Source organism: Camelina sativa, chromosome 11 (genome assembly GCF_030686135.1).
Source record: "Camelina sativa cultivar CO46 ecotype springtype chromosome 11, ASM3068613v1".
In the NCBI taxonomy this organism is placed as follows: domain Eukaryota; kingdom Viridiplantae; phylum Streptophyta; class Magnoliopsida; order Brassicales; family Brassicaceae; genus Camelina; species Camelina sativa.
Window position 1 is genome coordinate 41578980 of NC_141890.1, and position 15314 is coordinate 41594293.

At 32.7% G+C, this 15314-nt stretch overlaps 1 protein-coding gene across 4 annotated transcripts; it reads right to left on the reverse strand.

Moving 5' to 3' along the window:
• Window positions 1–10670: 10670 nt before the first annotated feature.
• Window positions 10671–15111, reverse strand: LOC104725674 (K(+) efflux antiporter 5). Of its 4 annotated transcripts, none has more exons than XR_015572962.1 (20): window positions 14744–15056; window positions 14541–14584; window positions 14386–14453; window positions 14209–14290; window positions 14057–14118; window positions 13887–13962; window positions 13692–13766; window positions 13285–13356; window positions 13113–13196; window positions 12957–13025; window positions 12773–12850; window positions 12589–12677; window positions 12398–12494; window positions 12238–12291; window positions 11925–12015; window positions 11632–11820; window positions 11456–11533; window positions 11328–11372; window positions 11120–11215; window positions 10671–11004 (listed from the first exon to the last, which is right to left on the reverse strand). XR_015572962.1 is itself a non-coding variant. In XM_010444373.3 (20 exons), exons 1-20 carry the CDS (start codon window positions 14943–14945, stop codon window positions 10954–10956), a joined length of 1707 nt encoding a protein of 568 aa, XP_010442675.1. In that variant the 5' UTR covers window positions 14946–15111; the 3' UTR covers window positions 10671–10953. The 4 variants fall into 4 exon arrangements, 2 of the variants coding, with proteins under 2 accessions (XP_010442675.1, XP_010442676.1); XM_010444373.3 differs by having other exon boundaries at window positions 11925–12020; window positions 14744–15111; XM_010444374.3 differs by having other exon boundaries at window positions 10671–10995; window positions 11925–12020.
• Between the last annotated feature and the right edge of the window lie 203 nt (window positions 15112–15314).

Sequence of the window (15314 nt, forward strand, 5' to 3'; positions counted from 1 at the left end):
GAAGATGGAGTGTGTGAAGTGTGGCACAAAGAGGAGAAGAGAATGATTATGCACTCAATAATGTCAAAGAATCGGATGTTCATAGTCCTTGCTGTTGTCAGAGATGCAAAAGAATCCGAAGAAGGTTGTTGCCTACAGATGATTGAGAAGACAAACAACTTATGGCATAGAAGATACATACATCTCAACAACAAAGGCTTGAGCTCGCTAGCAGAAAAGAACATGGTGGTTGGATTACCAAAGCTGAGTCAAGAAGCAGAAGAGGCTATATGTGATATCTGAAGCAGAATCGAAAAAGCATCCCAAAGCAAAGCTTGTGGAAATCAACTCGTGGGCTCCAATTAGTTCACACTGACATAAGTGGACCAATCACTCCAATCTCTGAGAGTGGAAAAGGTACATCATCAACTTCATAGATGATTACAGTAGAAAGTGTTGGACTTATCTCTTGTCAGAGAAATCAGATGCTTTTAAAGTCTTTAAGGAGTTCAAAGCTGGTGTAGAAAGGGAATTAGGAGAGTTGTTGGTGTGTCTACGCACTGACAGGGGAGGAGAATTCAATTCTAAGGAGTTTAATGAGTACTGCAGAGAGTATGGTATCAAACATCAACTCACAGCTGCATATACACCGCAACAGAATGGGATTGCAGAGAGGAAAAATAGAACAGTCATGAACATGACACGGTGTATGATGTTAGAGATGGGGGTTCCAAGACGTTTCTGGCCAGAAGTTGTCCAATATGCAGTTCACATACTGAATCGAAGTCCATCAAAGGCACTAGGAGATATCACACCAGAAGAAAAGTGGAGCAACCATAAACCATCGGTGAGTAATCTCAGAGTATTCGAGAGCAGTGCCTTGTACCATATGAAAGGCGCATCAAGCTTGATGAGAAGAGTATCAAGTGTGTATTGTTCGGAGTGAGCAAAGAATCAAAGGCTTATCGTCTCTACAATCCAGCAACTAAGAAAATGGTGATAAGTAGAGACGTTCACTTTGATGAGGGTAAATGTTGGAACTGGGAAGAAAAACAAGAAGAGAAAGAATTTGCGTGGGATGATTCTGAGATCGAACTAGTGGGAGAAGAGAATGTAGAAGGAGAAAATCAAGTTGGGGAAGAAGAAAATACAATGGCAGAGGAAGCTGAACCAATTGCAGAAGCTCAAGTTCCTGTCAGAGAAGGATCTAAGAGGGATATTAGGAGACCAATGTGGTTCAAAGACTTTTACACTAGAGGGGCTGGTTTCTTGGTGACAGAAGAAGAAGGAGAGATACTAGCACTGTTCATAGAGGATCCTAAGAGCTATGAGGAAGCAACACAAGAATAAGTGTGGAGAAAAGCAATGGAAAAGGAGATTGCTGCAATAGAAGAAAACAACACATGGGAACTAATTGAGTTGCCAGAAGGAGCTAAGGTGATCGGAGTAAAATGGGTGTTCAAAACCAAACTCAACGAGATGGAGAGATTGATAAATTCAAGGCAAGACTGGTTGCAAAGGGCTATCATAAAAAAGGAGTAGACTTTCATGAAGTCTTTGCACCAGTTGCAATATGGGATACTATAAGAGTAATACTGAGCAAAGCGGCATAGAACGGTTGGATTGTTTACCAACTAGATGTTAAAAGTGCTTTCTTACACGGAAAACTGATGGAGGAGGTCTTCGTAGAACAACCAAAAGGGTTTGAGGTTAGTGGAGAATCAGAGAAGGTTTATAGATTGAAGAAAGCGCTATACGAGATGAAACAAGCTCCAAGAGCTTGGTACAGTCGCATTGAAGGTTATTTTCAGAAGGAGGGCTTTGAAAAATGTTACTGTGAGCACACACTGTTCGTCAAAAGGGAAGGGGAGCACTATCTTATTGTAAGTCTCTATGTTGATGACCTCATTTATACGGGGAACTTAACTAGGATGCTTGAGGAGTTTAAAGGCTTAATGATGAATGAGTTCTCAATGACGGATCTAGGGAAAATGAAGTACTTCTTGGGAGTGGAGGTTGTTCAGGATGAGAAGGGGATATTCATAAATCAGAAGAAGTATGCAGCAAAAACTCTACAGAAGTACGGGATGGAGAAGTGCAATGCTGTTAAGAATCCCATGGTTCCAGGTCATAAGTTGAGTAAGACATGAGCAGGAGAAGAGGTGAATCCCACGACATTCAAGCAGCTTGTTGGTAGCCTCAGGTATTTAACTGCTACAAGACCAGATTTGATTTACTCAGTAAATTTGGTTAGCAGATACATGGAAAGTCCGAATGAGCAGCATATGGTTGCAGCGAAGAGAATTCTGAGATACATTCAGGGAACACGAGATTTTGGTATTCAATACAAGTATGGAGGAGAACAGAAGCTGGTTGGATATGTGGACACTGATTATGCAGGTGATGTTGATAATTTTAAAAGCACTTCTGGATACGTCTTTATGTTGGGAGGAGCAGTGGTATCATGGGTGACGCTGTCTACCACAGAAGCAGAGTTCGTGTCAACAGCTTATGGAGCTTGTCAAACAGTTTGGCTCAGGAATGTTCTGTCAGAAATCAGGTTTGAACAAGAGGAAGGAGCAGTTCTGTTCTGTGACAACAGTTCCACTGTAAAGTTGTCAAAGAATCCGGTGCTACATGGAAGGAGTAAGCACATACATGTCAGGTTTCACTATCTAAGAGAGTTGGTGAATGAGGGGATCATTCAACTCAACCATTGTGGTACGCAAGATCAGATAGCAGACATAATGACGAAGGCTGTGAAGCTTGAGGTGTTCGAGAAGCTCAGGAGCAGGATGGGAGTAGGAGCTAAGGAAGTGTAAACTGGAAAGGTGGCATTCCAGTTTAGGGGAGGAAATGAAGTTTACTATCAAGTTTATTAAGTCTTTTAAAGTGTTTTATCATCAATTTTGAAGTAGTCAAGTCGTAGGGATGTGGCTTCCGAACATGTAGGAGTAGTTGAATAAGGTGCAGGTTTTTTAGGAAGTAGTGCTGAGTTGTAGTTCTACTATAAATCCTTTTCCTGTAACTCTTTAATTTTAATACAAGAAGCCTTTCAGTTTTTTCTCTTAGAATTTCGACTTACAAAGATAACATTCTAAGCGCGGTGGAGTCATGTCTGCAAAGCCGGTGACGACAACCCATACGGGTTTTTGAATAAATATTAAATTATATTCAAAAAAAATAATGTGTTACTTATGCATGTTTACTGTTTAGAGCTTAAAATAGGCCAAAAAAATAGATTATGCTAAGAAAAAATTCAACCCAACCAAAAAAAACAATCCACCTAGTAGCGTGTGACAAACCATACCTAAAGACCTGTAGCATAGCGACAATCTCCCAAACGGTCGATGGCTAGAAGTTGTGCGTGCACTTGTTTGTCAATCCAACCAAGAAGAGCAATCTGTGAACTGGGCACCTCCCCATGTCTTCGAGCATTACTCTCCCGCCATACGGTTCTTTCATTCATGCTTTGGTGGTGCATTTCTTTAATTTCCCATGCATGCATCTATTACGTGGGCTCCAGGAAATTCAATCTCCGTGATGATGAAAAATATGTTAGTTAAGATACGCTCTTATCTGATTAGGGAATATACGAATCTCTTGTATAGTTAAGATCTCACTAGATATGATTCTTGTATGTATATATACTTCCCTATTATCAATGTGAATTATCATCGAGTGTTCTACACTTACATGGTATCAGAAGCCTAAAGATATCCACTATAGGGTGTTTAATGCTTAGGATTTTATAAGGGTAAAAGCGTTTTTAGATGTTTTGTGTGCATGGAATGGGACAGCAAAGGAAAGTTCTGGATTGTCGTGACTCCTCTGGACCAGGCCGCCGTGAAGATTGCTAATCGGGCTAGTAATTAAAGTTCACTTGGCTTCAAACTTATCATATCACTGGTTTGCGACACGTTATGGTAAATCGGCTATATCTTCCAATTGGATGAACTAAATAACTTGATTATACGTCGAGGAGAAAGATGACTCTTCTTTCTTTACATAGACACCGATTTCGCCGGAAGTTCTTTTAAGATGTCCCGTATTATTAAGCTTTGAATCTGTCTTCAAACGTATTTTCCTTTGTTTTTGGTACATTTTGCTCTAAAGCCTATAAAACCCTTTGTAAATCTAAAATACTTGATAATATATATTAAGGTCTTGAAATCATATCAAACTCTTCCTAAAAGTATACTAAAACTAGCTAAAATGGGTAAAATAATAATGTTATCATATTTAGTTAGGTACTTTGATTTGATTTCAAGGCCTTAATAATAATTCAGACTGACTTCATATTTTTTAAGTTGAACTCGGATTAATTTTGGATTTTTTTTTTTACTTTGGTTCAGTTAAAATTAATATTAAACCTATCCGAAAATTTTGAGGTTTTGAATATAACCCACAACTAGGTTTTCACCCGCGATACATCGCGGGACTAAATTATAAATTATTGTATTTTAAATAATAATTTTAATTTATTTAGTTTTCAAATTTCTAATTAATTAACTTTTATCTAATTAATTTATAATTTTGTTTAGAATATTTTTCATTCTTCTTATCTTTTATACAGTTTATAACCTAATTATATTAAATTTGTTATTAGATAGAATATAATTTTTTAAAACACTTAGTTTTGTTTTCTAGTATTAAACAGAGGTATATGCCTATATGGTATGTTAATGTATATTTTGTGTATACAATTTTTTTTGGAATATTAAGATTGAGTTGTAGTATGTATAATATTTTGTAGTTCATATACTAAATAATTTATAAGTTAAATTTTCAAACTATGACTACAAATCTATAGTATATGAAATAAACTAATAGTTTTAATGTTGGTTCTATAATCCAAACCCGACATGCTAGGCGGATCACACAACATGTTCAAAGATTTTAAATCTGCAAAAACTCATCATACGAAACCCGTGAAAGTAAAATATAGTATCTGAGGCTAAAAGTCAATTTTTATCTAATCAATTTTTCAAACTTTTATCAAGTAAAGAACAATACTTGGGTTCACCCTTAGAGTAAACTTCTTCATTCACTTCCTTATAAAATAAGAAAATAAAATCTGTATATATTTGCAATTATGTTTGTTACATTTTAAAACACTTAGTTTCTAAAAAAAATCGAATATAGGTAAAGTTAATTTGTTTATTAAATAGATAATTTATATCAATGGCATACTTGTAAATAGGTTTGAACTTCAGGATTTATTTCATAATTGTCTCCAAAAATGTATAAATTATTAATTTAATAATTATGACAAGATAACCGTAAAAAATCAGTATACTCTATTACTCAACTATTGCATGCAACGACGCATAGATCAAAACATTTAAAACTGATCCAATTCTAATCCAGAAATTTTCATAGGTAAGTGGTATGTACTTCCTATGACACGACACACATCTAAGCTAGGTCAATCACACATGAAAGCTGTTAGCAAAGCATACACACTTTGGATCATAGTTAGTTTGTGAGGCTAACTTAAAGTTTAAGCAAATACTTAGAATTAAAGTATATAATAAATGAAATATAAATTTATAAACCCTAAAAATTGTCACCTAGACTAAGATCATCGCCCCCCCCCCCCCTTTTGATTAATCCCTTTAAACCCAACTAGAAAATTACGCTAGCTTGTTTAAGGGAATTATCAAAACAAAGTTGAATAAACCCACAAACATAAAAGAATAAATAGAGAAAAGGGTTTTAAATATTACTTCAATGATTATACAAAGTTGTAAAGATCTTCTTCCTTCAAAAACAAAAACAAATATTATAGAAAACTAAAGAGTTTGGTGATCTCCAAGGCTTCAAGGAGAGAAACGAGAGAGGTCTCTGGTTGTGGCTTCTTCTCTTCTGGTCGACTCCTAGGGGTTGCTTCAAGACACACACTAAACCCTAGGTTTAGATGAGTATTTATAGTGTGTTTAAGGCTTAGGGGTTTATAAGGGTAAACGTTTTTAAATGTTTTGTGTGCATGGAATGGGGCGGCAAAGGAAAGTTCTGGACTGTCGTGACTCCTCTGGACCAGGCCGGCGTGAAGATTGCTGATCGGGCTAGTAATTAAAGTTCATTTGGCTTCAAACTTATCTTACCACTGGTTTGCGACACGTTCTGGTAAATCGGTTATATCTTCCAAATGGATGAACTAAATAACTCGATTCTACGTCGAGGAGAAAAATGACTCTTCTTTCTTTACATAGACACCGATTTTGTTGGAAGTTCTTCAAAGATGTTCCGTATTGTTAAGCTCTGAATCTGTTTACCTTTGTTTTTTGGTACATTTTGCTCTAAAACCTATAAAACCCTTTTGAAACCTAAAATACTTGATAATATACATTAAAGTCTTGAAAATCATATCAAACTCTTCCTAAAATTATACTAAAACTAGCTAAAATAGGTAAAATAATAATGTTATCATATTTAGTTAGGTACTCTGATTACAATCAAACAATTTGAACTGACTTCATATTTTTTAAGTTGAACTCCGATTAATTTCGGATTGTTTTTACCTTGGTTGTTTTAAAAAAAATATTAAACCTGTCCGAAAATTTTGAGGTATTGAATATAATCCATAATTACCCATATATAATATAACGAGTGTTTAATGTATATCCAAACCCGACCCAAAATCCTAAAAAAAAATATTAAACTATTCGAACGGATATCTGAACACAAACCTCTCCTCTACGACATAAATAGAGCGAGAGCTGAAGCTAATGACGATTTGCTTTCTATAATAGATGTAAGCTACGTACACCAAAGAAGAAATTTTGATTTTTTACCCTGTCTGATAAAAAAAAAGATTCATTTATTCAAACAGCTAAACTATTAGTGACAAATCTAGCACACCTTAAAATAAAAAATGATCCAAATGATTTCGTTTTCAGATAAAAACTTTCAAAGAAATCCAAACAAAATAAATTGAGTGAGCGTTTGAAAAATATGTAATACAAAGAGAGATGTATTCAAGGTCATACAAGGCTAATATCATTACAACTTACACCAAATAAACAAGCTACGCGTCGCCTGAACTACACAAGGAGGTTTTGAATACTAAATATATAATATATACCATAATACATAATAAGATTTAAGGAATTTAGAAGTACGACATATATTATGTGGTTGTGTGTGACTCATCGGTAAAACTGCTATGCCTATCAACATATATGACTCATCAGTTTTATAGTCTCAGTAAAACTGCTTTCGAAGTCAGTCAGAAATGTTACTTTAAAAAGGTATTAGTCGAATATGATCGACTGATTTTACTCTCTCTCTTTTTTTGTTCTATATTATCTTCTTTTCATAAACTTTTTTTTTATCTGTTAAATTGTGAACAGACGTGTATGGCTTTCAATTTTTACAAACACTATATGCTAGACATTTAAGTCTTATTCATATTTGATTTTCATATATTGGGTTCGTATGCACACAAAAAAATATCATAGAATTGTTTATTTGCACCTAAACATGAAACTACAAAAGAACAAAAGTAAAACGTATAAGTTATAAAACACATATATTCATTATTTTTCACCTATTGTTTAGTATAACTTATGTTAGATCTCCTATTCTTTTATGTAGTTATGATTGAAATATCATTGAACCTATATTGAGACATGTAAATTGGAAAAATAACAATATGAAACAATATATGTAGAGATGATATAATATCTTTTTTAAACCGTATTGAACATTGTCAAACATATCCAGTTGCATATTAATAAAGACAACAACATACACGTTCCAGATTGTTTCCTGAAGGTACACACAAAGCACCATGAGAAGGTGCTTTTAGTCCACATCTTTGGAAACAATCTTCCCTCTTGTGACATGTTCCTTTGTATTTACAATCGTCTGAATCATCCATAATCCCTGTAAAATTAATTAAATTACAAAAATATATAATTATTATAAGATTTATAATAATTTCATTAATTACAAAAATAATGATAATTATATGTATACTGACAATTTTGCATATTTTGACTTTACAAATACAAAATCTTATGAGTAGATTGAACATTAACAATAAGAGAAATGATCAATAGAAGAGCAACAAAATGAGATTTTGGATGCGTCCTCATCTTTCTAGAAAAATGTTTACAAAAGAATTACTATGAAGTATTTTGTAAAACCACTTAGTGAGTAAAGGGAGAGTTGATTGTTCTTATATAGATGAGTTTCAAATGTTAATAATACCATATAAAATTTGCATTAAATTTAATTAATATATACCATAAAATGTTGATGGATTAAATAAAATCATAACTAACAAAATTAAAAATAAAATAAATTAGAAGTTCTAACATGTATTATGTTAAACAAAAGGTGCAGACTTATATGAAATATTCTTCAATATCGAATATGTTGTATCCTACTATATTAATTGGGAAGTACAAATATGAAACTAACCTTAAAATGTGTAAAAAATTACATTCAATTGCCATTAGAAAATATTAATTAATTAATTAGTTAAATAAATATAATTAATTAAAATAAAAAAAGCTGACAGATCAAAAGTATAAAATCTAGAAAAGTAAAAAAAAAATCTATTCAAATCAAAACTAATTTATACTTGAAAAAAATAAAATAAAAAAGAACAGCTAAGATTTTTAAAAAATACAGATAATTATTAGTTAAAAAAAATATTTTCTCTCTCTAATAAAATTATAGACGAAAATTAGTAAATATTTTTTTTAAAAAATATATCAATCAGAATTTCAAAAACTAAGATTTTATATCTAAGTAGACAATAAAATTATTTTTAATAACTAGATTTCAAAGATTTCAAATTTAGATTTCAAATTATTTTATTTACAAATTGTTTAGAATTTTCATATAATACTTATGATTAATAAATATGCAGAATTTTTCTGCATATGTTGTGATTTGAATTTTATATAGTTGATAAATTAATAAATTTTATTTGCTCACAATTATAATATTAAAATTATTACTTTATATTTTATAAAATATTTAGGCAAATACAACAAACAATATAAAACTGTAATATACAATTAAAAATAAATATTATCTAAAACAAAATAAATTTTTAAAAAATATATAACAATAATTTTTATTATTATATTGTAATTTTTTTTAAATGTTGACCTGTGCTTAAAGCACGGGATATCTTCTAGTAAATTATTAAAAGACAATACAATATGAAATATATATTTTCTTATTAATTAAATTTTCATTGTACATTTACATTTAGTTTTGGATAAACAAGTCTCAATATTTTTTTGCTTGTCATATGAACACAATATATGAAAGTTGATTATAAATAAATATAAGATAAAAAAAATTATGCATGAATGAGTTTATTATCTAAAAGCATTCTGATGCTTCTAAAACTAAAAGCAAAATGTTTCTATTGCTAAAACTTTTATCCCAAAAACTCTGATTTTCAAACCTGGCACAATGAGTTACATTGAAGTAGAGAATGTTCTATGACAAACAAATCAGTACTCTCAGATAGTGATGTTAAAACGGGCAGGGTCACTACTCTCAGACGAGGTTGACAAAATGTTTTAGGTCTTTGGAACAAAGGTAGCCGTAACATCATACATTTATGATGGGTTAAGAAGTTTGCTACATAGACGCTCATGTCTTGTAAAATGTTTTGAATATGTTTATGCTAATGTTCGTGCTCCAACTATTCTAATTAAAAAAGCACTTACGATGATCAACTTGGATAAATTCACTGTAGATCAAGTTAATTCACTCAACCATCATATAAATTTACTCCAAGAAAGCTTTCAAAATTGGTTGTTGAATCAGGTTTGGTACTCTCAGTTAGGCATATAAATTTAAATTTTTGATATAAGGAGACTATGAATATCTATCTAATCTATGAATATTTTTTTACTGATGGAAAAAAAAACTTTTATCTAAACTAAATAACAGTAAAGAAAAACTCTTATCTAAACTAAATAAGTATTCCGGTGAACAGCATATGTTATAGCTGAAAAATGTTTTAATCTGATATACAATACATTATAACTTTTATAAATTAATAAATCTCAACTTCATGTTAGTCTAGATAGATAATATAATTTAAACTTGAATTTGCTATCATTCGATATTTCCATAAGTCAAGACCTATTGGTTATTAACTTGGTGTTTGGAATTGTCTTTTGTTTTTCTTCATCAGTTAACTTGGTTTGATAACTGTGGTTTTCTTTTTATTTATGATTACAATCAATGAATTCGGACTGATTTCATATTTTTTTGGTTGAACTCGGATTAGTTTCGGACTTTTTTTTATATGATGGTTCAGTTAAAAAAAAAATAATCAAACCGTCCGAAAATATTTTGAAGGTTTGGATATAACCCACAATTACCAAAATCTAACGAGTGTTTAATGTTTATTCAAACCTGACCCAAAATCAAAAAAAAAAAATATAAAACTACTCGAATGGATATCCACCTCTACAACATAAATGGAGGGAGAGACGACTTACTTTCTATAATACATGTAAGCCGAAATTTTAATTTTTTCCCTTTTCTCGTAACAAAAAAAAAAGATTCATTTATTCAAACATCTAAAGAATTAGTGACAAATCTGGCTCACTTTAAAATAAAAGACGATCCAAATGATTTCGTTTTCAGATAAAAACTTTCAAAAGAAATCCAAACCAAATTAATAGAGTGAGCTTTTGAAAAATATGTAATACAAAGAGAGATGTATTTAAAAGCATACAAAGCTAATATCATTACAGCTTACACCAAATAAACAAGCTACAAGTCGCTTGAACTACACGAGGTTGTGAATACTAAATATAATATATATATATATACCATATTACATAATACGATTTAAGAAACTAGAAAAAGCAAGTCATGGATCTGATTAGTCAGTTTTAAATGTTTTTTTTTCTGGCTTCCTGGTCTAGTTTCGGATCAAAATTTGTTTTCCTTTCTTAAATCTTCAGTCAATGTACAAAAGAGAGATCACTTGGTTCTGTTATGTACTTCTATCAATGATGCTTTCTCCTGCAAATTCTATAAACAAAACTCTCAGTCACAAGTTATAACACTTTCCCATAAGATTACTCATTGCAATTTATCAATACATCTATTTTCATTTATATAGCTCTGGAAAAGAGAAGGGGATTACCTCGTTCTGGGAACTGTTCTCAGAAGGGAACCATCGAAGGAGGACACCGAGGTTCATTGCACTCGGTATTAACTTGAACAGCAATGGAGTAGTTACCTGTAACAGTTCGCATTGTCAGGTGTAAATAAGCTTTTAACTATAATACACTATTTCAAGTATGTTCTCTTGGAATGCGAAAAAAGGTTGTTTGCACGTTGAGGTAACTTACAAGACTTAGAGCTGTTGTGCCCAAAAGGAGGAGATACATTTTCCCCTATTTTGTCATTCGTTTAACCCAAAGTTAATTAAGAAGAAAATGGTAAAGGGTGTGTTCAATTACAAGGAATAAAAGTGTACCTCGATAACATGTAGATTTGACGCTCGGCTTAGAAGAACAAAGGCGAACTCTCCAATCTGAGCAAGTAATACCCCGACCTGTTACATTTGTGACAACAGATTTACGTGGTTGGTGGATAATGGGATACAATATGAAGGAACTCATAGAATCTTTAGCAGGAGGGGCAAAAACTCACGTGGAAAGATATCCTCATGTTGTATCTAAACGCCTTAACAACTAATGCTGCAATTGCTGTCTTAATAACTATCACTAGAATCACCGAAGCCAAAAGAATATCCACGTGGTTCCAGAGAAAGTGAACATTAATGAGCATCCCGATACTGGATAGAAAGAGAGCGGCAAACAAATTACGAATTGGTTCCACCTACATCAAAAAGTAAGGGAGATTTCAGAAATGTCAATAACCTGACCATTAGACTTCACTTCTGTACCAAGGGGTAAAAACAACATGAGTTCAAAAATCAGTACCTGCTCTAGTGTATGTTGAGCAAATTCGGTCGTAGACAACATAACACCAGCCACAAATGATCCCAACTCAAGACTAAGACCCAGCTTGTCACTGCACTGAAAACGTTTTGCAAAGAACCAACACTAAAGTCATCGAAATGCTATTACACTTAACTACTTTAGTGTCTATCGAACTCATCATTGTTTTCTTCTGTAGTCTATTAGTAAGATGTAAGCTCAGGTAACTATTTACTCAGAATGTTATAATACACCAAAAGGGATCAGAAAGCTAAGCAAGCACCGGTATGCAAAGAAATGATAGAATTGGACTTACCCATGCAGATAGTAAGCAGAATGCCACAGCAGCTAATTGGTAAAGTTCATTTGTCTGCATTATATAATGAGAGACATTGGCAATAATTCAGATCCCACTTGAAGAAAGAAAGGAAGATAGTCAAAGTAATGTCTGAAAAGATATGTTGTGTAAGACTTACTTGAGATGATAATTGAATCATTAGCTTCAGAAAGCGGGGTACAAATGACCAGGTTAATAGAGATGCCACAGTGAGATATATGGACAATATCAGTAGCCTAAAATTACAACAAGAAAATGTTTTATGTCAAATAGGGTAATGAGGATATATAAGAGGTTCCTGGACATATTTCTTACTACAGAACCACTTACAGCTTTCCCATTGATATAATCCCTTGTAATAAACCACTGTTACCACCCAAAACTGGAAGCAGGGCGAATAGTAAACCAACAACACAGTCCTGAAAATTTAAGATGAAGGAAGAAAATAGCTAAAGAAACAAAATCTTCATATAACGAAATATTCAATTTGTAAATATAGTATTATGAGTGAAACCTGAAAGATAAGTATCCCTATTGTAACTTGACCATGAAGAGAACTTGTGCTGTTCCGTTCTACCAAAAACTTTACTACCTGTTCAAATTGACATGTGGATAATAAACAGAAACTCTGAGATGAAGCGGGGAAAAAGGTAGCTTTTGTATTAAACTTGAGAAGACAAAAGACAAGAAAAAAGTACCACTGCAGTTGATGACATAGATAAAAAGGCACCAACAAAAATACCCTCTGACAACCTTGCTCCACACAACTGCAATGACAACAGATATCAAATTAAAAAGTTATCTCCAAATTGCCTATATATGCACTGGAAAAAAAATGCTCTATTTTCCCTTACCAAGGCAGTTACACCACATAAAAACATAAGTAAGACAATCTGAAGAAGCCCTCCAAGGACAGCAACCGGGCCAACAACTTTCAGCTGCAGCATTCACACAGGAACATATGATTTTTAGATTAAGATTACAAAATCCACATGAAGTTGCATTCAATAGTAAATGGATGTCTACCTTAGTCATTGAGAATTCCAAGCCCAAAGCAAAAAGAAGGAAAACAACGCCAAACTGTGCTACGGTTTCAACCTGCCATAGAACCAGAAGAAGAAATACAGAACATATGAATACCAGAATACTTTATCCATATGAATGTGTGGTTCCACGTCCTACCTCTATGTATAACAGTACTGATGACTTAAACTCACACAACAAGAACAAATGATAATTGTAAAGCCACTTTTAACATGCTCAGACAAGAAGCAAAAAGTTTATCCAAATTTCTGATTGCTTGCAATACAGTAGATGAATTCTATTCTAATTAACCTTATTGTAAAAGTTCAATAAGAAAATCAGGAAATGAATACATATGACAACATCCCCATAAATGTCCTATTAAAATATTTGCATGCCTATTATCATACCTGAACCATTTCACTGATGAATTTCAGTCCCCCTGGCCCAATGATCGACCCCGCAAGAAGATATCCAACAATGACCTAAAGCATATAAAGATAGTATAACATAACATCAGAATGGTATTTGGCCACAATGTGAAGCTCGAGATACTAGGAACCTAATCTCAAATGTATTTCATGTTATTATGTAAAGTTGCAAACCGGTTGTCCAAGACAAGAGAAGACGATCCCACCAATCGCAGCAAAAACAATAATGACCACCAAATCTGATATCAGTCTGAAAGAAATGTCAAGAACCTATACATCACAAGTCTGAAACAGTGCGTGTACCAAAATGCTCCAAATACAGAAGAAATGTGAGAGAGACCAACCTCAAATCTACTTGAAGTATGGGATACTTAGATTTCTTGTTCGACATGACAAAGACATTATTCTGCAGAGTAGCAAAGAAGAACATTAGCTGCAAGTATAAATAAAATGGAAAGATCAGTATAACAAATGTTGATTAGTCTTCTTCTCAAACCTTTTTGTCAATAAGAGTCATATCATCAGAATCTTCATTTTCCAGGGAAAAGACATCTTGAAGTTGAAACGGTCTCGTACCACTGGATAAATTCGAAGAAACAAGTCATAAAACCCACATTGAACCACTAATCAAAATATGGCAATATTCAACAATTACAACAAGGTTCTAGCATACTTATTCTCTTGTGTATCATTCCTTTTACCCTTCTCATGCGTTACTTTTGCAACAGTCTCTATTTCAGCCTGCCAAAAACCATGATAATAAATACAGAGCTTCAAGAACATTAAAAACTCACACTCAGAAACTATAACAAGTAACTAAAAACCTACTTGTTGATCAGCAACACTGCTGTTAAAGCTAGCTCCATCCGATCCTAAGGAAAAAAAAACAAAAGAAGATGTTTAAGCTTCTTCAATCTTCATCATCCACCAAATCACAATCACAAACACAAAATTATTTTATGCTCTTTTTTTTTTTTTGCACATTGAACCAAAGGGGATCGAAGAAGAAGAAGAAGAAGGAGAAACAAAACCTTCAGGTGAATCGTTTTCGGAAAACTCTTTCTCGAGAACCCGATCGAACATTTTAGCGATACTTCCTTCACCGTTACCCGGAGCCGTCGAGTTCACCAGGTTGCCGTAAAACCGTTCCCGCGTTTCTTCATCAGATCTCGCTGATAAAGACGTACCAATTAAGAGGAGGAACGTTAATCCAATCACTGCGAATCTCGCCATTGTTCGATCCCACCAATTTGGGAATCGCCGCGAATCCAATTTGCTTCTGAGAAATTTCTGATTTATTATTCCTTCTTTTTCTTTTCTATTTGTGTTTTTGTTTCAAAGTCTTCTACGGGCTGTTATTTATTTCTAAATCCATAAAAAATTATAAATTCTAGAATTCGATTTTGAAATAACATATTTTATTTTTGGATTTAAATCCTTTTATTTTATACTTTCAAATCCATTTAAAATATAATGTAAATTTTGAAATTCAAAAACAAATCATTAAATAAATAATATAGGATTTTAATAATTATTTGTATATCAATAATATATCATTTTGATAAGTATTTTAAAATTAATAATTGAATAACACATGATTTT